We start from the raw sequence: 27,921 nt of genomic DNA, 5'->3' as shown, positions 1-27,921 counted from the left end.
CTACACAGAGAAAATGACTTGAAAAAACAAACAACAAAAAGGATGGCGGGGAGAAAAGAAAATAAGCAAAGGATCATTTCCAATATCTCAAACTAGGTTCTGGGCAGTTTCACCCTTCAAGTGGATGTGTCATCGTGTTGCCTAGTGCTAAGGTTAAGAAATCGCCATCAATACCAGGTGTGGTGGCACAAGCGTTTAATCACAGCACCCAAGGAGGCAAAGGCGGGCAGATCTCTGAGTTCAGACCAGCCAGGCCTGCACAGCCCGCGTGTATACCTTGCCCCTGACCCCCAACCCCGCCCCGAAAAAAGAAAGAAAAAGAGGGGAAACTTTTATTATTTATCTTAGATGCGATTTATCTTATAGATTATTTAGATACGATGGCACATGCCTGTAATCCTAGCACTCTGGAGGCTAAGACAGGAGGATTGTGGGTTTCAGGCTAGTCTAAGCTACGGAGGTGGTTCTAGGTTACTTGAAGGAGGGAGAAGGAGGAAGAGAAAGGAAAGGGAGGAGGGGGAGAAGAGATCAGATCGTAAGGAGTCAATCAGAGTCGTTCTCACTGCTCTGGCTCAGTCGTGCCTCTAACAAGCTAGCGCCATCTCCCGTCTGCAGGGGCAAGTAGCTTTCTTTTGTCCAGAACTAACAGTTCACTACCGGGCTTGAACACTGTTACTCCGGTATCTAGGAGCCATGGTTCATGGAGCCCTGCATCGAGGCCATTCTTTCAGTAGTGACTAAAGTGACACTGGAGGTCCCTAGAAACCAGGCCTGTCTGTTCCCTTTTGGTAACTCTTCTTCCCAGTTAAAACTTTGACCCAAGTTAGGAGCAAACACAGAACAGAAAGGACAATGCCATGGCTTTGAACTGTATATAGGCCAGTCCAAATCAAAACAAAACTAACCCCCCCCTCCTCCACCACCCCCAGTCTCCACACATCCCTGCCCCGTCCCATCTGCCACTAGAGCATTAGAGAACAAAAATGTGAAGTAAGAGCCTCAAACTCACAAACTTAGTCAGCACGGTAAAGCTTCCCCGAGTCAATTTCATTAACTGTCACAGGTGTCAAGAGGTTACAGGCTTTGGGCAGAAACCCACCCTGCAGTAGTGGTCTCCACTAAGACTCTCTTGAGAAAAGAATGTCTTTGACCCTACATCATGATGAAACTAATTAGGTTTATTTTATAGAAAAGATTTTCCCCCCAGTCTCTATTGCTTTTTTCCTTAACCTCCTGCCTCAGCCACTTTCAAGTTGTGATTTCCAAGGATTGGTGGCGATTAGCGGTGGTGCTGGCGGGTTGATACATGGCCTCCAGCAGCCTGATTTCGTTCGAGGGTTGCTCAGACTGGAACTTGAGCATCCAGGGGTCCCTGAGGACATCTAGGATGGTGGCACGCTTGGTAGCTGGGCGTAGCAACTGGAGGATCAGGTTCTAGGGCAGGGGAGAGAGAGGGCTTGGCTGAGCTTGTCCCCCTTTGTGAGCACAGGCACTGAGCAGCTGGACCTAAGGAAGAAGCAGGATGGCCCATCGCACTACTCTGGTGAAGGGGGCTGGGGCCCTGGTTTTATGCTGGAGCCCTGCAAGAAAAGAGAAGAGCTCCTTGCATAATCCCTTCTGCCCTAAAGGGATCATTGCTGGAACCTCATTACCAAGCATATTTAAGGCTTGAAGCTCAGTGGTTGACCCTCCTAAGGCCTTCCCACCACTTTGAGTAGGAGCTAGAGCCGGCTCTGGCCTGACCAAAGCCACCCCTGGGGTGGGCGGGTTGTTGGAAGGCCTAAGTTTGGTATTTCCTTCCCCCTCCCCATGGGTCATCCCTAAGGCCACAGCCCTCCTGGGGGAGCCAGCACCTTGCACTCCTGGGAGATGGTGAGATTAGCTGGGAAAGTGACCTCCTTCTGGGTTTCTCTCAGCAGCTTCTTGAGATTGGTGTCATCAAAAGGCAGCCGTGCGACCACTAGGGTGTAGAGGATGACGCCCATGCTCCAGGTGTCAGACAGGAAAGGGTTGTAAGGCAAGCCTAGCAAGATCTCCGGGCAGGCGTAAGCAAAGCTGCCACAGTAGGTCTGGCTGAGGTGGGAAAGGCAGTTCATTTGGCGGTAAGAAGGGCTACTACGCACAGGCTGGCTAGAAGGCACCATCTTGGCGAAGCCAAAATCCGATATCTTCACATTCTCCCGCTTGTCCAGCAACAGGTTCTCCAACTTTAAGTCCCTACCAGCAGCAGAAAGGCTGGGGGTCAGGCTGGGGAGAGGGCTTAGTATTAGACCGGGAGCTGAAAGGAAGGGGTCAGAGGCTAGAGACGAGGACAGGACAAGTGGGAGCGAGGGGTCTATGGGAAGGAAAGAGGAAGCAAAGCCATGGAGTTGTGAGCAGAGCCCAAAAGGGAGAGAGGATGGTACCTTTGGACCACTAGTTCACCATTGTGTATAATGTGCTCTCGCACAGTGGATACAAGTGTCCTTGACCAGAGGGCTACAATATGGTGAACAAATGGACGTATATATCGAGAGAAGTCAAGAGAAAGGGACAGAAAATGGGCAATATGCATAAAACTCCCTCGAGAACCCAGAGCCCAGTGCGGTGACTGTCCTCACCGGTGCACGATGCCCTTGCTGTGCAGGTAAGCGATGCCCAAGGCCATCTGGGAGAACCACTTGCCAGCAAGGGTCTCAGAGCAGGCCCCATAGCGTTGGATCCATTCCAAGACATCACCGCCCTGAGCCAGCTCCAAAATGATGTACACTCGGGACGTGGTCTCAATGGCCTGATAGAAGTTGATGAGGTACTTGTGCCGTAAGACTTTCATTACCTGATCCCAAAAGAGGGAACCATCAAACCTGGCAAACTCCAGTTACGCTGGCCTTTCTCCACTCTCCCATTGCTACTTTGCAACAGAATCAGCTGGTGTCTGAGCAAATCCCACTTTGCATGGGGGGATGGTTAATAAACTGAATGTTTGCACATAAGAGGAGATATGATATATATATATACATACATATATATATATATGTATGTATATATATATATTACAGAATTTTCCTACTTAAGACATTCAGTTCTGGTTTGGAGGTTTCCATATCCACCCCGATACCTCAAGGAGCTCATTAATAAGCCTCGGTTCCCTCTTTCAGCTCCCTTTCTGACCTGTATCTCACGTGGTAGGAACTTGTTAAGGTAGTCTTCAGAGGCCTTCTTCTTTGAGATGATCTTGACAGCCACCATGACCTTCTGCTTGGTGTAGTAAGCCTCATAGACAGTTCCATAGGAGCCATGGCCAATGACCTTGCCCACCTCATAGCCATACTCCTCCATGACAGAGCGATAGGCTGGAGTGGCTGATGCTGTTTCCGAGGTGTCTCCCTTCCCCATGATGTTGGGCTTGCGCAGTGGGGAGCTTTGATACTTAGAAGCCTCTGTCTACCGAGAAGCCACCTTGAGCTTCTGAAGGGAGGGTACTGAAGTGAAGTTAGTGTCCCAGTGTTTACCCAGTCACACAAGTCTGGGATGCTGGGCTTGGCCCTTCACTAAGAACTTGGAAGGGGAAAGAAAAGAACATTCTTTTTGTCTTGGCTGGCTGTTGTTACTTCCATGTCTTAGTTACAGAACTTCCACGGTCCCAAGTTCCATACACCTTTTCTCACTGTTGGCCACGAAGCTTGAAACCAAGTGCAATTTGGAACATATTCATTACAAAAGACACTTTACACAACCGGTAAGTCTCCCCTGTGGCCCCTTTGTTACTGGGTGTCTGCCATGCGGTGGTAGATAATATGCAGAATATACTACATTAAACTAACCACTGAGGTCAACAGTGTCTACACTTCTATAATCCAGCGTGAGAAACTTGTCAGGGTGTACACAGGACTGCACGGTGCTGAAGCACGGTCTGAATTCAGGCTTGCCCTGCATGCTTGCTTCATATGATCGGGGATGCTCTTGGTTTGTCCCATCCTTTCAGTCACTCTCCCATGGGAGCACCATCATCTCCAGTTTTCAGTTTTCTCTTGTTTTCACTGTTGATTAAGCCTAGAGCCTTCCGTTTGCTCCCGTCAACCCCCATTCTCCCAAGCCCCTGTCCATGCCTAAATCACAAGCTTCCTTTTCTCGGACCCTCACTTCCTCCCAGGCTCTTGCCCTAAGATTTCATGTTTATTCTGATGGCTCCTTGTGCCAGTTCCACCCAGATACTTACTGGAGTTCAAGACTGTGCCTATCTGCTTACTTGCTTACTAAATATTACAGGAACATGTCTTCTCTCTGCACCTCAAATTCCTATCCAAACTGAACTATTTCCTACTCTAAGACTTCCATGTTGTCCTGAACATAGACATCAAATATCACACCAGCACTGTCTGCCTTCGTGCCTACATCCAATATATTATATCACCAAATCCCGTCTCTTCAACCTATTTTTTTTTTCATTCATAAAGCCCTTGAAGGGTCTAGAGAGATCACTCAGCAGTTAAGAGCTCTTGCTGTTCAAGCACGAAGACTGGAGTTCAGTCCCAGCTCTGAGCAAGGTGGATGAGAGTATCACTGGGGTTTGCTCACTTCCCACCTACTCCAGAGATGCAAACTTCTGGTTCAGTAAGACCCTGCCCCAAAGGAATAAGGCAAAGAGTGATGGAGGACATCTGATGTCCTCCTTTAGCTTCCATATGAACACGGGTGCATGTTCTTATAGTTACCCATACACCATACATATAAAGATAATGCACTCACAGCTCTATGCCCACTGCCATTTCTGCTCAGCACAACCCCCTATCAATAAACTGGTCACTTGCAAGCCTGCTGCTCCCCTCCAGTTGAAGCATTTATGTATGGACACGTGTGTCCACACATGCAGAGGCCGGAGCAGGACATTGGGTGTTTTCTGGTCACACTTCCTTATAGCCTTGAATCTGCTAGTGACCTGGAAGCTTGCCATTTTGGCTAATGTGGGTAGCCAGTGAGCTTTCTGCATCCACTTATCTCTACTACCCAATTCTGGGGTTACAAGTGTATGGGGGAAAAAAAACCAAGTATATGAGGTTTTCATGCTGGCCATCTTGCTCATTGAGCCCTCACCCTAACCTCACACATCTGATTTTTATTTCCATTCAAGACTAAGTTGAAGCTAGAGACATTAAGTGACTAAGATGCTTGCTGCTCTCGGAGAGAAGCAGGGTTTGGTTCTCAGCAGCCATAGAGCAGCCCCTGTAATTCAGGTTTCAGGGCAGCTAATACCCTCCTCCGGCCTCCATGGACTCATGTGCAAACGAGGTGCACATAAACTCAAGCTGGTAAACACAAAATAATCTAAAACAACTTACTGTCTGCTGATTCTCAGGATCAAGTTAATACCTTTACATCAGCCCTGTGATAAACTTTGCCTTTCCAATTTTGTCTTTTGTTTTGTTCTTTTACTATGGGGTTTAGGGTCTCAGTATGTATCCTAGGCTGGTCTCAAAATTGAAATCCTCCTGCTTCTCAGATCTGCTACAGCTCTGTGCTTTTTCATTTGGTTTGCGGATATTTCTGTCTCTGTCTCTGTCTCTCTGTCTCTCCGTCTCTCTCTCTCTCCAGAAAAGGTATCACTATGTATGTATCCTAGGTTGGCCTTCAATTTCAGATCCTCCTGCCTTAGCCTCCCCAATCCCTCCAGTGTTTGAATCTGCAGCCTCTCACATGACAGACAAATGTCCTAAGAGCTCTATGCCTGTTTCTTTTTCCCTTCTTTTGACAGTCTAACGTTAAGTTAACCATGCAGGCACCAAGCTTGCGATAGAGGCTTGTCTGGGCCTTCACAGCAGTGGGGATTGCAAGCCTGTGCCAGCTTAGCAAATATTCTCCTCTTCCTCCTCTGGCAAAGGCCAACTTTCCCTTCAGAACTCAGGATTTCCTGGTTTTGAAGGTCTCTGTTAGTCTTGCCTGGCCTTAAACTTATCATTCTACTGCCTCAGCCTCCCAAGTACTGGGATTATATGCACACACGGCCACAGCTGCATATCTTAGATCATCAGCCTAGTAGGTTATACAGAGTTCTCAAGTGATGGCAGATGTTTGAGAAGCTGGGGCTGGAGAAGTTCTCAGTCGGTGAAGTACTTGCTTCATAAGCATCAAGCCCTCAGTTCGATTCCTAGCACCCGAGAAAGAAGCTGGTGAGCACTTGTGACCTCAGGGCTGGGAAGGAAGCACAAGCAGGGAAGACCCTAGAGCTCACTGGCCAGACAGCCTAGCCACATCAGAGAGCTCCAGGGGACAGCATGGTCAACCTCTGGCATCCATACACTTGTTCACACTCTTTAATCCCAGCACTTGGGAGGTACAGGCAGACGATCTTAGTGAGCTCCAAGGCCAGCCTCGTCTATACATAGAGTTCTAGGCCAGCTAGGGCTACAAAGAACCTGCCTCAGAACAAAACAAAATCTCAGGTAAGAATGCGGCTGAAATGATGGAATGCGGACTCTACATTCTAGAGAAGGAAGCTAGAAACAAAGCAGAGGCTGGGAGATGAGCTGCAAGTCTCAGTTGGAAGGAAGAACAAAGTTAGGGAGCGGTCAAGTGAGAAGGGCAGTGCCTTAGGGTTTCTATTGCTGTGATAAAACACCAAACCCACAAGGAACTTGAGGAGGAAAGGGTTCAGCTCATTTTACAGCTTGTTGTTCATAATTCAGGGAACTCAGGGCAAAAACTCAAGGGAGGAAACCACAAACTGCTGCGGAGGCCATGGGGGAGTGCTACTTACTGACTTGCTACCTGTGGCTTGTTCAGCCTGTTTCTTACAGTTCCCAGGACCATAGCCCAGCACCCCTCACACACACCTCCCACAGTGAGTGGGCCCTTCCAAATCAATCATCAGATCAGGAAATGCACAACAGGTCTGTCTACAGGGGGCATTTTCTCAACTGAGGTTCCTCCTTCCCAAAGCTCACATAAAGCTAGCCAGGCTCCAGGTGTGCTCAGGTCTGTGTGGTTCCGTGTGGCAAACCTGGGCATGACAGGTGTGTGCCTGGGATCTGAGCACTCAGGAGGCAAAGGTAAGAGGATTGCTAAGGGGTTCTGTCCACTTGTTACGAGCGTTCACATGCATGTGGAGGTTAGAGGCGGATGCTGGCTGACTTCCACCTTTGTATTGCTTTTCTATTGCTGTGATAAAACACCATGACCAAAACAATTTACAGAAAACAGTTTATTTGCATTTATAGTTCCAGAGGGTCCTGTCTTGAACTGCAAGCAGGAAATTGAGCCAACTCTCAAAGATGCCTCCAGTACTCTCAAACAAGGCCATACTCCTAAACCTCCCTAAACACTGCCATAAATTGGGAACCAAAACTCCTAACGCCTGAGCCTACGTGGGGCCTTTCATTCGAGTCACCACAACCTTGGGTATTTTTGTTTGCTTTGAGATAGGGTCTCAAAACCTGAACATCTTCCAATATAAATGACTACACCATGATTGACTTGTCAAGTCCCACCTATTGAGTATGTGACCCTGCTTGCACGGCAGTTCCAAGGTCTGCTGGAATTCAGTGCCACAACCTAGTACAATTAAAGAACTGCCCAAAGTGTATCACAGTTAGGGAGATGTGCCCAGCACTCCTCATCAGTGTGCATGCACCAGCCCTGGATAGGCGGTTTGGTAGCAAACTGGTCATCTCTCATCACAGATAGAGGATACACTCACCAGCCCTGGATAGGCGGTTTGGTAGCAAACTGGTCATCTCTCATCACAGATAGAGGATACACTAAGTTGTTCAAGGAACATATTTTGAGCTGCCCAGTACATACAAGAACCCTGCTAAATTCTGAACACAAAAAGAGGGGTAAGTTAGTCTCCTTGAAAGGGGTTTGAAATTATAAAAGAGACACACAAAATACACCAGCACATTGAGATGAGGTGATAAGACAAACACGGAAGGACTTCTGTGAAAAGTATGATCTGCTCTGTTCAGAGAGTGGAGTTCTTTCGTCAAATAAGTAGAGAAAGGTGGTAAGCAGTCTACACAGGGAGAATACAAGACTTAAGAAATGATATCCAGGGCTGGAGAGATGGCTCAGCGGTTAAAAGAGCACTGACTGCTCTTCCAGAGGTCCTGAGTTCAATTCCCAGCAACCACATGGTGGCTCACAACCATCTGTAATGGGGATCTGATGCCCTCTTCTGCTTTGTCTGAATTAGGGTTAGCATTAGGATGTGGCTCTGTAAGGCATCGTGTTAAGCTATTTTCTACTTTACATTGTCATGTCAAAGTTGGTTATACATAAAAATCAGAGCTTGTCCAAAAAAAAAAAAAAAAAAAAAAAAATTGGGAGGAGAGATGACTCAGTGGTTAAGAGAACTTTGTGCTTGCTCTTTCAAAGGTCCCGAGTTTAGTTCCTAGCATCCACACTCAGCAACATGTAACTCACTCTAATTCACTTTACAGAGGAACCAACATCCTCTTCTGACCTACTTGGGCACCCCCACCTAAGTGGCATACACACAACATTTTTTTTTAAAGCTAGATATCTATGAAAAGGGAGAAATAAAAACAAATGAAGCACAGTGGTTCACCCTTATAACCCTTGCTGAGGCAAGAGGATCACTGTTTGAGGGCAGATGAGGCTGTAGAAACCTGGCTCAATAAAACCACAAAACCTGATGCTCGGCACCTTCTCCTCCCGTTCAACAATCCTTTCAGTAGCGGTTTGAAAAATGGTCCCCAGGGGTGGGGGTGGGGATGGTCGTGATGGATAGGAGACTAGCAAGATGGTTGACATGAAAGAGGGCCTCTACATCAAGAAAATGATGGAAAGCAAATATGGAAAGATAATCGGAAACAAACCAAAGGAGCTTGCATTTGAGAGGTACTAACAGAAGCTTTGATTTCTGGCTTCACTAGGTAGGTCATCAGAAGGAAGCATCTTAAGTTATTCCTACCCACAAATCTCAGTCAGGCCTGCCTCAGTAATGCAAGTCTTGCACACTTACAGTCCCAGCTACTCACGCAGCCGAGGCAGGAATATTGCTTCAGCTGGAGTTCCAAGGCCAGTCGGGCAACGCGGCAAGACACTGTCTCGGTAAGAGCAAAGGGGACAAAACAAAAGCTACTGTGTCTGACTCAACGCCAACTTCCTAGAATCTCACTGTTTCAGGACAGTGGGTGACCGGGAAAAAACAGTCGTAGGAGTGCGGAAAAGAATGGCTGCTTGTGATTTCCCTCAGTACTTGCTTCCGCCAGGTTAGAAAACTTTAAGTCAGCTTCCTCCCGTTTGCTTCCATGTGGCCAAGTGAAAGTGGCCACTGTTTGGAGGGAATCCTCGAGAACAGAGCCTCTTCAGAATGGCTGAGCCAGACAAAAGTAAACGTTTTCAACCTGCAAAACTAGGGAGAAGCCCAAATGTCCCACAGACACACTTGCGAACAAAATGACGGAAATGAGGTACGGTGGTGTGTACCTGTAAGCGCTGAAAACTCTGAAGGCGGAGACTCAAAAGACCCCCGAGTTCGAGGTCTGCAGGGATTCCAGATTTAAAAACAAAACAAAAACCTACTTCCGATCAAAAACCGCTATGTCAACCCGCACAACTCGCGGGGTGAAATGGCAAACTGTAGGTGCACCTCGCCCAGCTCCCACATGCTTGTTGCCAACAATGACCGGTGTGTGCCTCCAGAAAGCCTCGGAGGGGAACCTTTACCTAGGTGTTTGAGGCCACAGGTCCCTGGCGTGGGAACCCACATAAAGCCCCGCCCTGCTCAGGTTAGGGGCAACTTTCCGCGTCAAGCGTTCCTCAGCAGCCGGGGGCGGGTCCCGTCTTTACCCGGCCCGGCTCCCGCTCCCCGGCCGTCTCTCTCCAACCTACGGAGGGCAGCCCAGCCTGCGCGAGACCCTGTGGGAAGCTGCCCGCGACACGCTCAGAAGAGGAGCCTTCCTTCCCGCCTTCCCTGAGCTGAGGTCCCCGTCCGCGAAGGCGGAAGTGGTAAGACTGACGTGTCTGGGCGGCGGTGCTGCTCGCCCGGACGACAACTGGTATCGTTCGGTGGCTCGGGGAGCGAACTTCGTGGAATTCGTGGCGGGGCCGGATCGCGGGCGAACCAGAGCTCTTCGAGGAGCATTTGAACGAGCCGAGTGCGGACGCTGGCGACGTGGCAGCAGCCGCGGCAATCAGGCGCAGCGGCGGACAACCCGGAGGAGGTCCGTCGTCAGGTCCTCACCAGGTCTACTGCTCCGGCGCCGCTGTCTGGAAGAGCCGGGCAGAAGCCCAAGGGCAGCTACGGGGCCCTGTGAGGCCACTGGCGCCTCTTTGGCCAGCCGGTACCTCGCAGAGAGGACCCCGGAGCTGCGGCGGGTGCCCCTTCCGGAGCAGCGAGCCCGCCGGGCGTTGCTATAGAAACGGGTTGGCAAGCGCAGCCCCGGGCGGGGGAGGCCTAGAGGCGTGAACCCTAGGTTGGGAGTACTATTGAGTGCACGCCAAGTCTTCGGAGTAGAAGTCCTGTGGTGTGGGGATCCGGAGGCCAATGGGAGGAGGTGGAGCCAATGGGCACTTGAGAGACCAGACCCCGGGCACCATGATTTGATTCCTAGTTTCTGTAACCACAGGATTCCCCCAACAGGTTCTGCTGCCTTAAGGATGACAGTCCTAGGGCACCCTCGAAGTTGGAGCTGCCATTGTTTGCCAGTCCTGATACTGTTGCTGGGCATAGGCCACGGGCCACGGGTGGAAGGTGTCACACACTACAAGCCCGGCGACCCTGTCATTCTATATGTCAACAAAGTGGGACCCTACCATAACCCTCAGGAAACTTACCACTACTACCAGCTTCCAGTCTGCTGTCCGGAGAAGATCCGACACAAAAGTCTTAGTTTGGGTGAAGTACTGGATGGGGACCGAATGGCCGAATCTTTGTACGAGATCCGCTTTCGGGAGAATGTGGAGAAGAGAATTCTGTGCCACATGCAGCTCAGTTCTGCGCAGGTCAGCTCTCCACGTTAGTTATCACTTAGCCCTCCTTGCCAGGGACTGAGGGTGCCTTGCATCTACGGTACCTTTATAGAAATTATCTGTCTGGACTCCAACCACAACCCAGTGTACTTGCTTAGATGTCCCAAACTGACTTTTCAAGATTACATGGATAGAGTGGTGCAGAACTGAGATTAGAGCCTGGGGCTCCTGGCTCTCAGTAATAGGTTCCCGACTCCTCTGTAATTCTCTCTCCTTCCATACATACCTATGACTGACTCATGGCCTCTTTACTTTCTAACCTTCCCTGTTACTTTTTTTTCTTTAGCAAAATTTATAACTTCTTAGTTCTAGTCTTTTTATACTCTGCCCCATTTTTTCCCCCTGAGGCTCTATCCTAGCAAAGAGATACCTTGTTCATTCTTGACCTAATATACCAGAATCAGTCAGTGTCTCAGTGGTACTTTGGCAATGTATAAAGACATTTTGTTTGGTTGGTTTGGGGTTTGTTCTTGTTTCCTTTGATTGTTGAGATAAGGTCTTACTATGTAGCCCAGGCTAGCCTCAAACCCAATATTAACCTTCTAAAGTGCTGGGATAACGGGGATGTTCTATGCCAGATCCCTACCCACACCAAGATAGGGCTTCTCTCTAACAACAGCCCTGGATGGCCTGGAACTCACTCCGTAGACTAGGGTGGCCTGGAACTCGCAGAGATCTACCTGCCTCTGCCTCCCCAGTCCTGGGACTAAAGGTCTGCACCACCATCTTGGAGATAATTTTGATGGTCAGCATTCAGTAGCACTATTTGGTGTGTGGTGTGTAGGGATCAAGGATGCTGACCTCTGCAGTGCGCAGATCAGTATCTCCCTATAACACACTTATCCAAACCAAAATGAGAGGACTGCCGAGTCTTCGAAACAACTTTCACTCTGAGAGGCTTCGTGTAACCGACTCCTGGCTTGTTCTTTGTAGGTGGAGCAGCTGCGCCAGGCCATTGAGGAATTGTATTACTTTGAGTTTGTGGTAGATGACTTGCCAATCCGTGGTTTTGTGGGCTACATGGAAGAGAGTGGCTTCCTGCCGCACAGCCACAAGATAGGCCTCTGGACACATTTGGACTTCCACCTAGAATTCCATGGAGATCGAATTATATTTGCCAATGTTTCAGTTCGGGATGTCAAGCCCCATAGCTTGGATGGGCTACGGTCTGACGAATTACTGGGCCTTACTCACACTTACAGTGTACGCTGGTCTGAGACGTCAGTGGAGCATCGGAGTGATAGGCGCCGAGCTGATGATGGTGGTTTCTTTCCTCGAACCCTGGAAATCCATTGGTTGTCCATCATCAACTCCATGGTGCTTGTGTTTTTACTGGTGGGTTTTGTGGCTGTTATTCTAATGCGTGTGCTTCGAAATGACCTGGCTCGGTACAACCTAGATGAAGAGACCAGCTCTGGAGGCTCTAGTGATGACTTTGACCAGGGTGATAATGGCTGGAAAATTATCCATACAGATGTCTTCCGCTTCCCTCCATGTCGTGGTCTACTCTGTGCTGTGCTTGGTGTGGGCGCCCAGTTCCTGGCCCTTGGCACTGGTGAGGGGATATGAATTGCTCTCAAAGGGTAGCAGATAGGTTATTAGAAAAGTTCTGTGGATTTTCTCTTCTGTTCAAGGTGAGAGAAAGGCCTAAGGGAATCGAGAGCTCTAGTGAGGATGTGTGTGGGTTTTCCCGACTCTAGTGGAACTAGGAAAATCACTTGAGGATCTAGGCTGAGGGGTATGATTTCTCTGACCTGGAGAAGAGGCGTAGGTGAGACCTAACTTGAGCTTTCCACTACTATCTTGTAGGCATCATTGTCATGGCGTTGCTGGGCATGTTCAATGTACACCGTCATGGAGCCATTAACTCAGCAGCAATCTTGTTGTATGCCCTGACCTGCTGCATCTCTGGCTACGTGTCCAGCCACTTCTACCGGCAAATCGGAGGCGAGCGATGGGTATGGAACATCATTCTCACCACCAGTCTCTTCTCTGGTGAGAACGTCCTCCGTTCGTCGTGGGTCTGCCTAGACTTGGTAACCAAGAACACATCATGGGTACTGGGACAGAATCACAGTGCAGGGACTGTAGGGAGAATTTTTTAATATTTACGTTTGAGTGTTTTGCCTGCATGTGCAACACATATGCAACATGTGCAACACTGTGCAAAACATGCATACAGTCCCTATGGAAGCCAAAGGTGTTGGATCCCCCGGAACTGGAGTTACAGATGGTTGTGAGCCACCATGTGGGTGCTGGGAACTGAACCCCAGTCCTCAGTAAAAACAGCAAGTGCTTTAACCACTGAGCTTTTTCTCCAGCCCCTGGGTAGAGATAGGGGTAGGGGTAGGGAGTTTAAAAGGCAATCCATCAAAAATAACAAGTTTCTTTATCTTAATTCTTTTTTTTAGACAGGATCTTGACGATGTAGTCCAGGCTGTCTTTGAATTTATGATCCTCCAGCTTAAACTCTTGAGTACTGAGACTGTAATCCAGGAAAATATACATTTCTCTTTGAATAGTTAAGTGCTGGAAAGTGACTAGACACTGTGGTTAGCATTTGATATGTTCTCTTATTTAATCTTCACAGTAGCCATGTAACACAGGTAATATAGTCCCCATTGTACAAGATGAGGAAACTAAACTAGGACAGGGTCTCACCAAGGAGCCCACATGAGCCTTTGTTATAGACCTACCCCAGCCTCCCAGTTCTGGGGTTATAGGTGCATATCACCGTGCCTGGGCTTCGACCATTTGTGTGTATGTGCTCAAGTGCTTTTGCAAATGTGCAGTTGTATGTATGGAAACCAAAGGGCAGCCTTAGGTATAATTCCCCAGACACTGTCCACCTCTTTTGAGGAAAGATCTCTCATTAGCCGAGTAGTCAAGACTAGGCTGCTTGGCTATCATGCTTCAGTGATGTCTCCATTGTCCCAGTGCTGAGATTACGAGCATGAGAGCCAGGTGTGGTGGAGCACACCTTTAATCCCAGCACTCAAGAGGCAAGCAGATCTTTCTGAATTCCAGGCCACCCTGGTGTACTCCTTGAGATCTAGGACAGTCAGGGTTACACAGACCCTGTCTCAAAAAAAAAAAAAAAAAAAAAAAAAAAAAAAAAAAAAAAAGGCGGGCTGGAGAGATGGCTCAGCGGTTAAGAACACTGACTGCTCTTCCAGAGGTCCTGAGTTCAATTCCCAGCAATCACATGGTGGCTCACAACCATCTGTAATGAGATCCAGTGCCCTCTTCTGGTGTCTGAAGACAGTGACAGTGTACTCATATATAATAAAGAAATAATTAGGGGCTGGGGATTTAGCTCAGTGGTAGAGCGCTTACCTAGGAAGCACAAGCGCAAGGCCCTGGGTTCGGTCCCCAGCTCCGAAAAAAAGAACCAAAAAAAAAAAAAAAAAAAAAAACCAAAACAAAACAAAAAACCAAAACATGAGCCACACCATACCTAGCTTTTTCCAGGTGGGATCCTGGAATTTAACCTAGGCTTTCATAACTGTAAGGCAAGCATTTTATCAACTGAGTCATCAGTCCCTCGGGCATTATGTTAAATGATTTGGTATGTGTACATACATACATGTGTGCACTGTGTGGGTGCTGTGCGTTTGGAAAGAGGAGGTCAGTATCAGGTCTTCCTCAGTAACTCACCTTACCTTTTGAGGCAGGGTGTCTCACTCAAGTTAGAGCTCACTGAATTAACCAGACCCGATGGTCAGTGAGCTGTAAGGATCCTGTGCCTTTTGCCTTCCGCCTACTGTGATTATGAGCTCTGGCCACCAATCTGACTCATTTTTATTGTTTGTCTTTAATGCTGGGGACCCAACCCAGGTCCTCATGCTTTCGTGGGGAAGGGCTTTACTGATTGAACCCTTTCCTCAACCGTCCTAAATAGCTTTCTTTCTTTTTTTTTTTTGGTTCTTTTTTTCGGAGCTGGGGACCGAACCCAGGGCCTTGCGCTTCCTAGGTAAGCGCTCTACCACTGAGCTAAATCCCCAGCCCCCCTAAATAGCATTCTTGAATTTACTTTTTCCATACTTTTTATTTTGGAGGTAGGTTTGTTCTGGCCTTCAAACCAGTTTGCCTTTTCAAAGACAGTAGTAGTCTATGTTCTGAACCTTGCTATTTCCAAGTTGATGTATTTGACTTCTATCCCATCCCATCTATATTTGAAGCATGGCTTTCTGATAACAGGTCCTTAATCCAAACAACGGTTTCATGCTAGGGGTTATCAATGCTATGGCAAGACAGGCTTCTGTAGGCAGGTGGATTTGTATCACTCTTGGGACCATAGTGTCTTAAGTCTTGATATCACTGGGTTGGGGAATAGGGTGTATGAAAAATACAGAACGGGGTTGGGGATTTAGCTCAGTGGTAGAGTGCTTGCCTAGGAAGCGCAAGGCCCTGGGTTCGGTCCCCAGCTCCGGAAAAAAAAGAACCAAAAAAAAAAAAAAAGAAAAGAAAAAAGAAAAATACAGAACTATAAAAGGGTCAAGGTGAGTTCAATCAACCCTGGCCATCTGGAGCATAGGTGGGCCCTGTGAGTGGCAGGCTACTTCATCCCTTTCCCCTTAGGTCCAGTGAGAGTGGGGTGTCACAGGGATGTTGCTCCTACTGCTGACCCTCCCTCCTGCAGTGCCTTTCTTCCTGACCTGGAGTGTGGTGAACTCAGTGCACTGGGCCAACGGTTCGACACAGGCTCTACCGGTTACAACCATCCTGCTGCTTCTGACAGTTTGGCTGCTGGTAGGCTTTCCTCTCACTGTCATTGGAGGCATCTTCGGGAAGAACAACGCTAGTCCTTTTGATGCACCTTGTCGCACGAAGAATATCGCCCGGGAGATCCCACCCCAACCCTGGTACAAGTCTACGGTCATCCACATGACTGTTGGTGGCTTCCTGCCTTTCAGGTATCTTCAGTTCATACCATGGCCATCCACTCTTGGGGATTTTGGTTTGGTTTGGTTTTGGACGCTAGACACTTCTGCTTATTTTGTTTTCTTTTTTGAGGCTGTTTCATAAGGCCCATGGGCACTTGGAGGGTAGAGGCAGGCAGATCTCTATAAATTTGAAGTCAGACTGGTCTACAGAGTTCTAGGACAGCCAGGGCTACAGAGAAATCCTGTCTTGAAAAACCAAACAGAAAAAAATCCTTAAAGTTGTTGTGCCTTGGGTGCTTGAATTACAGGTGCGGGCACCACACCGAGCCTTCAGTGTTTGCTTCACCTTTGCCTTTCCCTGCTCGCAGTCCATAGCCCAGTAACGATCCTCAGCTCGGCAGAGCTCAGAGAGTGGTTCTAGCTGTCTAATCAGGAATGAGCTTCAGCCAGGTCAGGGAGGAGTGTTTCACCCTGAAGCTCTTTCACTCAGCAAACTGAAAGAATAATCAAGTGGGCTTTAAGCCTTGTATTGGAGCCCATAGAACCTGATTTCTGTGTAGTGTTTCCAGGTATGGAGAGTTTAAAGCCTGTTTGTTTTCTCATTCAGTTTGCTATGTACCTTTTTTTTTTTTTTTTTTTTTTTTTTGGAGCTGGGGACCGAACCCAGGGCCTTGCGCTTCCTAGGTAAGCGCTCTACCACTGAGCTAAATCCCCAGCCCAGCTATGTACCTTTTAAACAATCCCGTTTTGTACTTTTGTACTACTGGAGTGTACTTCGGGCCTCAAGCATCATTTGGCAAGCACTGGACCACTGAGCCACATCTCAGCCCATTTTTTACCTTTCATTTTTGAGACAGTCTTAAATTTTCCAGGCTGGCCTTGAAATTATTTTGTAACCAGGATTGACTTTGAACTTGGCAATCCTCCTGCCTTAGCCTCCCAAATAGTAGTATTAGATGTATGTCACCTGGTCTAGTTAAGATGTCTGCTTTCAGCCTGTAAGGGACGATGTTCATGAAATGAGAGCAACTATTAAACTAAACTAGTGGGCAGAAGGCTCCTCACGCTGCCTTGACCTCCACGGTGTGACGTGGGAAGGTGTGGCTGGGTTTGGCTCAGCCTGCTGTGGCTGTACACTGCTTTAATGGTGTGTATTGTCTGTTCTCTTCACAGTGCCATCTCTGTGGAGCTGTACTACATCTTTGCCACCGTCTGGGGCCGAGAGCAGTACACGCTGTACGGCATCCTCTTCTTTGTCTTCGCCATCCTGCTGAGCGTGGGGGCCTGCATCTCCATTGCGCTCACCTACTTCCAGCTGTCTGGGGAAGATTACCGCTGGTGGTGGCGATCTGTGCTAAGCGTTGGCTCCACTGGCCTCTTCATCTTCCTCTACTCAGTTTTCTACTATGCTCGGCGGTCCAACATGTCAGGGGCAGTACAGACAGTAGAGTTCTTTGGCTACTCTTTACTGACTGGTTATGTCTTCTTCCTCATGCTGGGCACCATCTCCTTTTTTAGTTCCTTAAAGTTCATCCGTTATATCTATGTTAACCTCAAGATGGACTGAGTTCTGCGTGACAGAACTACGGCTCTTCTCCTGCTCTCATCATGCCCCATTGATTTCACTGGATAGCTTCTCTTCTGACCGAATTGTGTGATGGCATTGTCGCCTTCCTTCCCTCTTTACCCCTTGGACCTCCCTTCTTTGGGGAGGACCTGGAAATTAAAAATCTCTATTATATAAGAAATATATATATTTGAACTTTTTAAGTTGCCTTATGTTTTGGTCCTGATTTTTTTTTCTTTTTACAATTATTAAAATAAAATTTATTAAGAAAAAGGATCCTGTAGTTGGAAATTTTGGTCTAAGTTATAGAAACCTGAAACCTGTTGTCAATGCACAGTTGCTTTGAAAACCCGAGTCCGCTACTGCCACACAAACTCTGGACTCTGGGAACTGTCGGCACAGGGAACTCACGTTCCCGAGACTCTGTTTCTGTGGTTTAGAGAGTGCTCAGCCAGACCGAAGCCCAGACTGACGCCAGCCACCAGTTTTCAGCAGGAGTTTTTGAAGGGAAGCAAGCTGAATCACCCAGGCGACTGGAGAGACGCAGAGTAACGCCCTTTCCGCCGGAAGTTGCTGTCGGAGTCTCCACGTGCCGTTCCTCCCCCTCCCCACCCGGCCCTGTAGCGGCGGCGGCTCGGCAGCTGCCATGGAGCCTGCGGGTCTGGAACAGATCCTGAAGGAGCTGCTGATGCCCGACACCGAGCGCATCCGCCGGGTATGGGCAGGCCCAACAGGGCTAGGGGGATGGGGAGGCTGTGGGAAAGGCCCGGTCTTGACCCCCCCAGCCTCCCAACAGGCTACGGAGCAGCTCCAGACCGCCCTTCGAGACCCTGCTGCCTTGCCAGCGCTCTGCGACCTGCTAGCATCAGCGACCGACCCTCAGGCGAGTTACCTGCCCCTCCTTGCCGACATTCTGAAATTCCTCACCGTGCCCCTGGTCCCGCCCCAGCCTCCTCCCCCTGCGGTCTTAATCTGTTCATCTTCTGACTGCTCGAGATTCTCATTTGGCTGGCCACCTCTTCTCACTCTAGATCCGCCAGTTTGCAGCGGTCCTGACCCGCAGAAGGCTGAGCAATCGCTGGCGTCGCTTGGCACCTGAGCAGCGGGAGAGGTGGGCTGAATTTAGGATGGGAGGGGCCGGGCCTAGACTTTTTGACAGGCCTAGTACCAAGCCTTTGCCACCTGTCTTCCAGCCTCAAGTCTCTGGTCCTGACAGCACTGCAGAAAGAGACAGAGTAAGTGTGGAGCACCCTCTCTTGGGGGTCCTAACTGATAGGGGACTGAGATAACTCTCTGGGCTTCTACCTTTTCAGTCCCAGACTGGGACTTAGGGATCAGAGACTTATTTCAGGCCTAGAAGGTAGAGCCTGGGGGCTGGGGATTTAGCTCAGTGGTAGAGTACTTACCTAGGAAGCGCAAGGCCCTGGGTTCGGTCCCCAGCTCCGAAAAAAAGAACCAAAAAACAAAAAGAAGGTAGAGAAAACTAAAGTTTCTGAGAATGGGTGAAAATGATCTGCTAAACCCAGATCGGGAAAACAAGACTGAATTCAGCCTGTCCAGTGGTCCTGAACAAGACAAATGACAGTACCACCCTCCCTTCATCGCCCGCAGTTGTCATCTTCTGGGGTCTGCCCTAGGAAAGACTGTGTGCACATACCTAGAGGCGTCTCTTCTGGCCATTCCTTGGGCCTGAGGCATTGTTTGCAAGGGAAGGGTGGTAAAGGGTGTTTCTGGATGAATGAATCTTCTCTTTGCAGGCATTATGTGAGTGTCAGCTTGGCCCAGCTCTCAGCCACCATTTTTCGCAAGGAAGGCCTGCAAGGCTGGCCTCAGTTCATGAACCTTCTTCAGCATAGCACTCACAGTGCCCACAGCCCTGAGAAAGAGGTACTGTCGTTGCCCTGTTGGCAGGAAGGAGGGACTGAGAGGCTGGATAGAGCACAAGCGCTCTTCTCACTCCCCACTCCTGGACAGGTAGGACTGCTGCTACTGAGCGTGGTGGTGTCTTCTCAGCCGGAGGCCTTCCACGCCCACCAGCAAGAGCTCCTTCAGCTTCTGATTGAGACGCTCAGTGAAGTGAGCTTCCCCGGAGTGCTCTTCTACTCCCTGCGCACTCTGACTGCCTTGGCCCGCTACCTCAGACCAGATGATGTGGTAAGGCATTGACTGTCCTACCTTAACCCCGTCACTGCCTGTATCTCTTGGTTTCATGCCCTCGCTTTTAGAAGTTTTGGCCCAAGATGCTTTAAAGCTTTAAAGTTTCTGCCGTCGTTCTTCCTGAGGATTGAGGGAGTACTGTTAGCGGGGCTTAGCTGGATCCTTAGATGGTGTACTATGAGGAAGTCTCCACTTTCTGGTTAGGCTGCATGTCTTTATGTGATTAAGCTCACCCTGTGTCTTCTAGTCTCTCGCACGGATGTTGGTGCCCAAAGTCGTTACGGCATTGAGGACTCTGATCCCCTTAGATGAGGTAAGGACGGGTGGGGAGGATCTCCTTTTGGGAGGAAAATGGAGGCACACCCACCCTGGCACCCTAGAGGAGAGAGTACCCTGTGGCTTACCTGTCTACAGGTAAAGGCCTGTGAGGCCCTGGAGGCCCTGGATGAAATGCTGGAGACAGAGTTGCCCATCATCACCCCCCACCTCTCTGAGGTCCTCACGTTTTGCCTGGAGGTGAGCCTCAGGTGGGTGCTGCCCCTGCTTCTTGGTTTGCCTCTTTCTTGCTTGTTTTTGATTCTTTTGAGTGTCTGTATAGGTGGCTAAGAATGTGGCCCTTGGCGAAGCAATTCGTGTACGTATTCTCTGCTGCCTCACTTTCTTGGTCAAAGTCAAAAGTAAGGTAAGTGCCCTGTAGGGATGCTATCCTACCCCGCTGCCTCCTCCATTAGTTGTAGTCTTGGTCCTGCTCACATCCTGGCCCAGCCTTCTGTTCCTGCCTGGAGATTGGGAATCTCTGATTGGGCTACTTGTGGTTGGGAGCGTCTGGGAAGACACTCAGGAATAGTCCTCCCCTCTAGGCTTTGCTAAAGAACCGCCTCCTGCCTCCCCTGCTGAACGCCCTCTTCCCCATAATGGCTGCGGAGCCACCCCTGGGCCAACTGGATCCTGAAGACCAAGATTCTGACGACGATGACTTGGAGATTGGGCTGATGGGGGAGACTCCCAAGCACTTTGCTGTGCAGGTGATATATTGGCCTCATCATCACTGCGACCAGATACCTCAGAGAAGCACCTTGAGGGGAGGAAGTGTTTTCATGGCTTCAGAGATTTCCATTCACTGTGATGAGAAAGGAATGGCCAGACAGAGTGGTTCAGGTCTTAGCAACCAGGAAGCAAGCCAGAACCATTCACATGGACAGGAAGCAGAGAAGGGATATATACAAGAAGGAGACAGAGCAAGATAGCTCCCTTAAGGATGTGGCCCCGAACTAAGCTCTGCCTTCTATTCTGGTCCTCCTAGTGACTAGCATTGGATTATTAACCCGTCCAGCGATTAACTCCTCTTGAGGTCAGAGCTCTCCTGGTCTAATTGGCTCTGAAAATGTCCTCACAATCTCCTAAGCATTTAACAGTCCAGTTCAGTTGATTATTAAAGTCAACCATCGCACCCAGATACCTGGTAGACACCTATGAGCTCAGCTCCCAGCACTTGGGAGGCTGAGGTAGAATTGAAAACTTTGGGCAGTCTGAGCCATCCTGTCTCTACAAACATAGAACCAGTCATCACAGGTGGATTATGGGCCGGGTGTTAAATGATCATAGGAGGTGAGCGATGGAGTAACCGTCTACCTGAATCTTCTCAGGTTGTGGACATGCTGGCACTGCATCTTCCCCCTGAGAAGCTCTGTCCGCATGTGGTAAGTGTGACTCTCTTGCTCTTACTAGCCCTAGGTAGGTATAGTCCCGTAAAGCCAAGGATATGTGGGTATAGATAGGCCTGTGTGGTGGGCCTGTTGAGGAAGTAGCAGGCAGGCTCTTGCTGGGCTCTCAGGAATGTACCATGTACTTCCCTAGATGCCCATGCTGGAAGAAGCCTTGCGGAGTGAGGCCCCGTACCAGCGCAAAGCAGGCTTCCTGGTGTTGGCCGTATTATCTGACGGTGCTGGTGACCACATCAGACAAAGGTACCACGTTCAGTCCTGTCCAGGGTGAGCTGAGTCACGTGGAGAGGAGGGCTGTGCATCCTCTGCCAGCCCTGGTACCCAGTGTCAGCTTAACTGCTTTTATTGTTTGTTTGCTTGCCTGCTTGTTTATTTGAGACAGGGACTCCCTGTGTAGCCTTGACTGACCTGGAATTCATAGAGATCTGTCTATGGTTTTTTGTGTTTTCCAAGACAGATTTCTTTAGGTGAGCTTCAAACTTGGAGATCCACTTGCCTCTGTCTCCCAAGTGCCGGGATTAAAAGTGTGCGCCACCACCACCGCCACCATGGGGCTGGGACTAGGGTTCTTCTGTCCTGTCCCTCAGACTTTGTTCTTCTGTCCTGCCCCATTCAGACTGCTATACCCACTGCTGCAGATCGTGTGCAAGGGCCTGGATGACCCCTCACAGGTTGTTCGAAATGCTGCTCTGTTTGCCCTGGGCCAGTTTTCAGAGAACTTACAGGTCAGCAAAGCTAAATGCAGAAGGCTACCCCATGAGAGAACCTCCACCCCCAAGGCCAGGGACTCTCTTCTCTTCAGAGGCTGTTGTTGCCATTGGCACTCAAGGGTGTGCTCCGAGAGTAAGCCTGACCAGGGTCCTGCTTGCTTCCTCCCCAGCCCCATATCAGCAGCTATTCCGAGGAGGTAATGCCCCTGCTCCTTACCTACCTGAAGTCAGTGCCTATGGGAAACACGCACCACCTGGCCAAGGCCTGCTATGCTCTGGAGAACTTTGTGGAGAACCTAGGTAGTGATGGCTGTGGAGAGTACAGGGGAGGAGGGGAGCAACACATTGGCTAAAGGAGGCACAACATGCATCTTCTTGAATTGCTGCCTGGTGGGAACGAGGTGTGGGAGGCTTGCATGGACTGTCGGGCTGAAGAAGATCAATTTTGCAAAGATTAAAGACCTGAGTTGGTTAGTAAAGAAACGTTCCCATAGGGCCCAAAGTGCAGCCCTACCTTCCGGAGCTGATGGAGTGTATGCTGCAGCCTTTGAAGAACCCCAGCAAAGCCCGGACCAAAGAGCTGGCTGTGAGCGCCATAGGGGCCATTGGTGAGCAAAAGGACCAAGGGGCCAGAAGTGCAGCTTCACCCACAGAGTCTGTGTTAGGCAGACCCCACCCCCTGCCATCTCTGATTGTGTTCTGTTCTACCCTGCAGCCACAGCTGCCCAAGATTCCCTGCTGCCCTACTTCCCAACTGTCATGGAGCACATCCGGGAATTCTTGTTGACAGGCCACGATGACCTTCATCTCGTGCAGATCCAGAGCCTGGGTAAAACCAGTGTTCCCTGATGTTTATCTGATCTCTCCCAGGGCAGTCGGGTGCCTTCCTTTGATGAAAAGGTGTTCTCCATGTTATACCAGAGAGTAGGGTAGAGTCCTGAGTGCCTTCCGTCCACACCTCAGTGCTGACTGAGCTCTTGCTCCCTCCCACAGAGACCCTGGGAGTGTTAGCACGAGCTCTAGGAGAGTCCATGAAGCCCCTGGCTGAGGAATGCTGTCAGCTGGGACTAGGATTATGTATTCACGTGGACGACCCTGACGTGAGGCGCTGCACGTGAGTGACCTTTCCTCCCGCCCCGCCTCTCCTGCCTGCTCACTGGATTGACAGTCCTCATCCCAGATACCAGTCCTTCAGTTTTGGACACAGCCAGGTTCCCTGGACGCTGCCATTTTGTCTGTCTATAGCAGGCAGCACCATACGGATTCTCTCTACCTTTATCAGGTACAGCCTGTTTGCAGCCTTATCAGGGTTGATGGGAGAGAGCTTGGGGCCCTACCTGCCTCAGATTACCACGCTCATGCTGCTGTCACTGCGCTCCACTGAGGGCATTGTGGTGAGCAGAGGGTGGGTGTGCTGGGCCGATTAGACCAGGCTAGCCCAATGGTGGGATTTACCCCCTGGTCCCAACCTGAGGCAGTCCCTGATGTGTTTTCTTCCTATAGCCTCAGTATGATGGCATCAGCTCCTTCCTTCTGTTTGAGGATGATAGCGAAGCAGAGGAGGAGGAGGAGCTCATGGATGAAGACATGGAAGAGGAGGAGGATGACTCTGAGATCTCGGGGTAGGAGGGGTGCTTGTCTACTTAAGAATGTAGATTTTGAGTCAGAAGGGGTGGCTCATGCCTTTAATTCCAGCACTCAGGGGGCAGAGGCAGCGAGATCTCTGAGTTCTGGTCTCCAGATCGAGTTCCAGAACAGCCAGATCTACACAGAGAAATCTTGGTTTGAAAAAACAAAAGCCAACCAAACAACAAATATGTAGACGTGGATTTTGCTTGTGGACGCAGCCCCAATGTGAGGTCTGCCCCCTGCTGGCAGCCGTCATTTCTGCCTCCCCATCCTTCCCTAGGTATAGTGTGGAGAATGCCTTCTTCGATGAGAAAGAAGATACCTGCACTGCCCTGGGGGAGATCTCTATGAACACCAGGTGAGCAGCAGCCCTTTTGTGGTGTGGGTACCACACCCAGGACCCTTTCCCCACCGCTGTGTGTCTTTCCGTAGTGTGGCCTTCCTTCCATTCATGGACGCCATCTTTGATGAAGTATACAAACTGCTGGAGGTAAGTTAGCAGCGTCCTCAGGCTCCAGGTAGGGTCGGCTTCACCTCGCACATGCCAGGCATACACCGCTCTCCTCGTTCCAGTGCCCTCACATGAATGTGCGGAAAGCAGCTTACGAAGCTCTGGGACAGTTCTGCTGTGCGCTGCACAAGGCCTGTCAGAGAGGCCCCTCAGATCCCAACAACGCTGGTGAGGAGGCAGTGCCAGAGGCTGGGAGCCCTGGGGAGTGGCAGGGCCTGACCTGGCTCCCACCGATTGTGTCTCCAGCGCTGCAGTCCTCCCTGGCTCGAGCGATCCCGTCTTACATGCAGGCCGTGAAGGTAGAAAGGGAGCGCCCAGTGGTGATGGCCGTGCTGGAGGCCCTGACAGGGGTGCTGCGCACCTGTGGCGCACTCACGCTGCAGCCTCCTGGGCGTCTCAGTGAACTCTGCAACGTGCTCAAGGCTGTGCTGCAGAAGAAGGTGAGCAGGGCCTCTCGAGAGCAAGGGGGAAGAGGGAAGAGGCGTCGGGCTCCAGAGGACTGGATTGTCAGAGACTTTGAGGCCCACTCTGGCCCCCACACCACCACTGTGGAAAGGAGAAGGCGGGGAAGCCCAAGCTCAGCTGAACCCTTCTTCCACAGACAGCCTGTCAGGATGCTGAGGAGGATGACGATGAAGATGATGACCAGGTGAGAGCTACAGATAAAAGTGACCTAGACCGGGGCTGGGGATTTAGCTCAGTGGTAGAGCGCTTACCTAGGAAGCGCAAGGCCCTGGGTTCGGTCCCCAGCTCCGAAAAAAAAGAACCAAAAAAAAAAAAAAAGTGACCTAGACCATCCAGGTAGGCTCGATGGTAGGCAGTGCACTGAGCTTCGGCTGTGGGAGCTAGGGCTGCTCAGAGAAGCTGGTGATTTCCGGACTGCCACGCTCATCCGAGAAGGGCAGTGAGAGTTCAGAGGACAGGCAGGCACTGAGGCTGGGGCAGGGTTGGGAGTGATAAATGAGGGCTTAAAAATGCCAACTTGGAAACGGCTCAGTCTGTGAAGCAAGGGTCGGCAGCCCCAGAAGCATCTGCAGCCAGTGCCACAGCAGGGTTAGGAGGTGTGTAATCACAGAGCTGGCCCAGTGCTCTAGTCCCTCACCTGTCTCCACAGGCAGAGTATGACGCCATGTTACTAGAGCATGCCGGGGAGGCCATCCCTGTCCTGGCAGCCGCAGCCGGAGGACATGCCTTCGCTCCTTTCTTTGCCACTTTCTTGCCATTATTGCTGTGTAAGACGGTGAGTGTTCTCCTCCAGCCCACGTCGTGGTCCACCTACGTGTGCACGCAGTCCCTGCACCCTTCCAACCCTGCCACCATGCCAATTTGTGCTCCTTCAACCTCCCCTACAGAAACAGAGCTGTACAGTGGCAGAGAAGTCCTTTGCAGTGGGGACACTGGCAGAATCCATTCAGGGTCTAGGTGCTGCCTCAGCCCAATTTGTGTCCCGGCTGTTTCCTGTGCTGTTAAACAATGCCCGGGAAGCAGACCCCGAGGTGCGGAGCAATGCCATCTTTGGGCTGGGCGTACTTGCAGAGCATGGGGGCTGCCCTGCTCAGGAGTATCCTATGCTTACAGGAGGGAAAATGGGGTTGGCAGTGAGCCCAGGGATTTGGTGAGGTGCTGCTGCAGGGTGAAGTCTACCAGTGTGTGTGTGTATTCCTTAACTGTGGACCAGCCACTTCCCTAAGCTACTGGGCCTCCTTTTGCCCCTCCTGGCAAGGGAGCGGCATGATCGAGTCCGTGATAACATCTGTGGGGCTCTTGCCCGTCTGCTGATGGCCAGTCCGGCAGGAAAAACAGAGCCCCAGGTAAAGGACGGGGCATCAGGCAGGGGTGGCGGCCCAGGTTGGTAGAGGGGATAGGACATGTGGGCCTGAGACTTGTGTGTATCCAGGTGCTAGCTACCCTGCTACATGCCCTGCCCCTGAAGGAAGACATGGAGGAATGGGTCACTATAGGTCACCTCTTCAGCTTCCTGCACCAGAACAACCCTGACCAGGTAACCCTGCTGCTGGAGCTAAGAGCCAAGGGAGTGTTAGGCTCCAGTCTCAGGAGTAACTGATGCATAGTGAATTTCTGGAACTCACTCTATAGGCCAGGCTGGCCTCGAACTCAGAGATCTGCCCATGTCTGCCTCTCCAATGCTGGGATTAAAGGCAGGCCCCACCACTGCCCAGCTGTTTTTTGTTTTCATTTTTCCTTCTTGAGACAGGGTCCCCAGTTCCTTACGTGGCTGAGGGTGGCCTTGAGCCCTCAGTCCTCCAGTCTCCTCCCGCTCCCTCCCAAGTGCTGGGATTCCAGACTCCCATCACCATGCCAGGTTTATGCGGTGCTAGGGATCAAACCCAGCCTTCTGGCACGCGAGGCCAGCGCTTCCACCACCTGAGCCACATCCGCAGCTGCTGCTCTTCCTGCTGTCCACAGAGTTGGCAGAAAGTTTGAGAGATTTTGCCGGGGCTTCTCTGGTTCTTCTCTTGGGCTAAGTCAGTAGTCACAAGTTTCCTGGGCTGATTTCCCAGGTCAAACATAGGAAAGCCATTCCCTAGGGAGCCCTGGTGCTGCTCACCGTAGATTATAGTCTGCTCTGGGAATGGTCTTACACATTCCAGCTGCCGAGGTTGGGACCTGTGCCTGGGTCTTAGGGGTTTTTTCCATGTGAATTGGGGAGGTTTTTGGATTTTGGGTTTCACTTGGTCTTTTTTTTTTTTTTTAAAGATTTATTTATTATATATAAGTACACTGTAGCTGTCTTCAGACAGACCAGAAGAGGGCATCAGATCCCATTACAGATGGTTGTGAGCCGCCATGTGGTTGCTGGGAATTGAACTCAGAACCTCTGGAAGAGCAGTCAGTGCTCTTAACCACTAAGCCATCTCTCCAGCCCTCACTTGGTCTTTAAGCTAACATCTTTGGTTACACATCTTAACCTCTAAAAGGAGGCTGATACCATGTTTCTTTATTCCGGTTGTGTTGGATGTCAGTTCAGACAACTGCATAGGCTTCCCTCCTTCTGGTCAACCCCCTGCTCTAAGCCCCGCTGTCACTGCCCAATTGACCAGTCCTTTTCCATAGGTTGTGGGTGTGGCTTCAGAGCTCCTGCGCATCTGCAGCCTGATCCTGCCAGACAACAGGATCCCCCCAGGTGAGGCTGACAGACACAGCTAAGGGCAGAGGAGATGGGGGGTGGCGGGGTAGAACCAGGTCCTTCATCAGGCCCTCTACTCTACCCAGACACCAAGGCCGCACTGCTACTACTACTGACGTTCCTGGCCAAGCAGCACAGCGACAGCTTCCACACAGCCCTGGGCTCTCTGCCAGATGATAAAGCTCGGGAACTTCAGGCCATGCTGGGCCTCACGTAAGACTACAGGCTACCCCTGGGCCAGGGGCCCGAAGATTGTCGGTCAGCCCTGGTCTGGTTCACCTTACCAAAGACTCTATCCATTGAAGTCAACCGTGCTGTTTTAACCGGGGTGTTTCTGGGGCTGAATCTATTACAAGCAGAGCTGTGACATCAACTATAATAAAGGCAGCTTGTCTTCTGCTTGGACACTAGCTCTCTGCACAAAGGCTAGAGGTATGTGTTGGGAAATGAGACAGGGAGGGCTGCAGTGGTGTGCACTGGTGACGGCATACTGTTCTTGCAGAAGGCGGGAGAGCCATCCTACCCACACTGGATGGCTCGGACTGCCTTGCACTCCAGCTGCAGAGGGTTTAATTCCCTCACTCTTGCAACATCTGGCTGGCACACACAAATTTTAAT

At 50.3% G+C, this 27,921-nt stretch overlaps 3 protein-coding genes across 12 annotated transcripts; 2 read left to right on the top strand and 1 right to left on the bottom strand.

Annotated features, from left to right (window-relative positions):
- Positions 1-1,157: 1,157 nt before the first annotated feature.
- Positions 1,158-6,993, bottom strand: Tssk4 (testis-specific serine kinase 4). Of its 5 annotated transcripts, none has more exons than NR_073162.2 (4): positions 3,151-3,507; positions 2,601-2,815; positions 1,854-2,278; positions 1,158-1,580 (listed from the first exon to the last, which is right to left on the bottom strand). NR_073162.2 is itself a non-coding variant. In XM_063274124.1 (4 exons), the coding sequence occupies exons 1-4, from the start codon at positions 3,373-3,375 to the stop codon at positions 1,536-1,538; spliced, it is 849 nt and encodes a 282-aa protein (XP_063130194.1). In that variant the 5' UTR covers positions 3,376-6,993; the 3' UTR covers positions 1,158-1,535. The 5 variants fall into 5 exon arrangements, 4 of the variants coding, with proteins under 4 accessions (XP_063130194.1, XP_006252001.1, NP_001258254.1 ...); XM_063274124.1 differs by having other exon boundaries at positions 1,854-2,217; positions 3,151-6,993; XM_006251939.5 differs by having other exon boundaries at positions 1,158-1,434; positions 1,854-2,217; positions 3,151-6,993.
- Positions 6,994-7,134: 141 nt separating this feature from the next.
- Tm9sf1 (transmembrane 9 superfamily member 1) lies at positions 7,135-17,700 on the top strand. 6 transcript variants are annotated; one of them, XM_063274408.1, is made up of 6 exons: positions 7,135-9,948; positions 10,583-10,944; positions 11,905-12,526; positions 12,781-12,966; positions 15,614-15,887; positions 17,031-17,700. In XM_063274408.1, exons 2-6 carry the CDS (start codon positions 10,600-10,602, stop codon positions 17,422-17,424), a joined length of 1,821 nt encoding a protein of 606 aa, XP_063130478.1. In that variant the 5' UTR covers positions 7,135-9,948; positions 10,583-10,599; the 3' UTR covers positions 17,425-17,700. The 6 variants fall into 6 exon arrangements, with proteins under 6 accessions (XP_063130478.1, NP_001386633.1, NP_001386634.1 ...); NM_001399704.1 differs by lacking the exon at positions 7,135-9,948 and adding an exon at positions 9,951-10,163; NM_001399705.1 differs by lacking the exon at positions 7,135-9,948 and adding an exon at positions 10,174-10,365.
- Positions 17,701-17,999: 299 nt separating this feature from the next.
- Ipo4 (importin 4) lies at positions 18,000-27,920 on the top strand. Its single transcript, NM_001106038.1, has 30 exons — positions 18,000-18,139; positions 18,221-18,307; positions 18,456-18,535; positions 18,618-18,659; positions 19,182-19,311; positions 19,399-19,578; positions 19,829-19,894; positions 19,996-20,097; positions 20,180-20,263; positions 20,442-20,606; positions 21,228-21,281; positions 21,439-21,548; positions 21,922-22,030; positions 22,186-22,315; positions 22,510-22,623; positions 22,731-22,844; positions 23,009-23,129; positions 23,298-23,409; positions 23,519-23,637; positions 23,925-24,002; positions 24,077-24,134; positions 24,218-24,323; positions 24,402-24,595; positions 24,757-24,804; positions 25,270-25,395; positions 25,508-25,716; positions 25,834-25,966; positions 26,053-26,157; positions 27,231-27,300; positions 27,390-27,920. The coding sequence occupies exons 1-30, from the start codon at positions 18,071-18,073 to the stop codon at positions 27,518-27,520; spliced, it is 3,246 nt and encodes a 1,081-aa protein (NP_001099508.1). The 5' UTR covers positions 18,000-18,070; the 3' UTR covers positions 27,521-27,920.
- Position 27,921: the final 1 nt, after the last annotated feature.

This window comes from Rattus norvegicus, chromosome 15 (genome assembly GCF_036323735.1).
Source record: "Rattus norvegicus strain BN/NHsdMcwi chromosome 15, GRCr8, whole genome shotgun sequence".
Classification (NCBI taxonomy): Eukaryota; Metazoa; Chordata; class Mammalia; order Rodentia; family Muridae; genus Rattus; species Rattus norvegicus.
The sequence above is the reverse complement of the archived record's forward strand: the minus strand, read 5'-3'. Positions and strand labels throughout refer to the sequence as shown.

Excerpts from the sequence above, each read along its gene's own strand:
- Tssk4 (NM_001413946.1), bottom strand. The coding sequence starts at position 3,375 with ATGGGGAAGGGAGACACCTCGGAAACAGCATCAGCCACTCCAGCCTAT. Across the intron at positions 2,248-2,600 it reads AGCAAGGGCATCGTGCACCG|CCTGACCCCCAGCCTTTCTG; the intron begins GTGAGGACAGTC and ends CCCTCTCCCCAG. Across the intron at positions 1,435-1,853 it reads CCATCTCCCAGGAGTGCAAG|AACCTGATCCTCCAGTTGCT; the intron begins GTGCTGGCTCCC and ends CCCCTGCCCTAG.
- Tm9sf1 (XM_063274408.1), top strand. The coding sequence starts at position 10,600 with ATGACAGTCCTAGGGCACCCTCGAAGTTGGAGCTGCCATTGTTTGCCA. Across the intron at positions 12,527-12,780 it reads GTTCCTGGCCCTTGGCACTG|GCATCATTGTCATGGCGTTG; the intron begins GTGAGGGGATAT and ends ACTATCTTGTAG. Across the intron at positions 12,967-15,613 it reads CACCACCAGTCTCTTCTCTG|TGCCTTTCTTCCTGACCTGG; the intron begins GTGAGAACGTCC and ends TCCCTCCTGCAG.
- Ipo4 (NM_001106038.1), top strand. The coding sequence starts at position 18,071 with ATGGAGCCTGCGGGTCTGGAACAGATCCTGAAGGAGCTGCTGATGCCC. Across the intron at positions 18,308-18,455 it reads CATCAGCGACCGACCCTCAG|ATCCGCCAGTTTGCAGCGGT; the intron begins GCGAGTTACCTG and ends TTCTCACTCTAG. Across the intron at positions 23,410-23,518 it reads GCTCCACTGAGGGCATTGTG|CCTCAGTATGATGGCATCAG; the intron begins GTGAGCAGAGGG and ends TTCTTCCTATAG.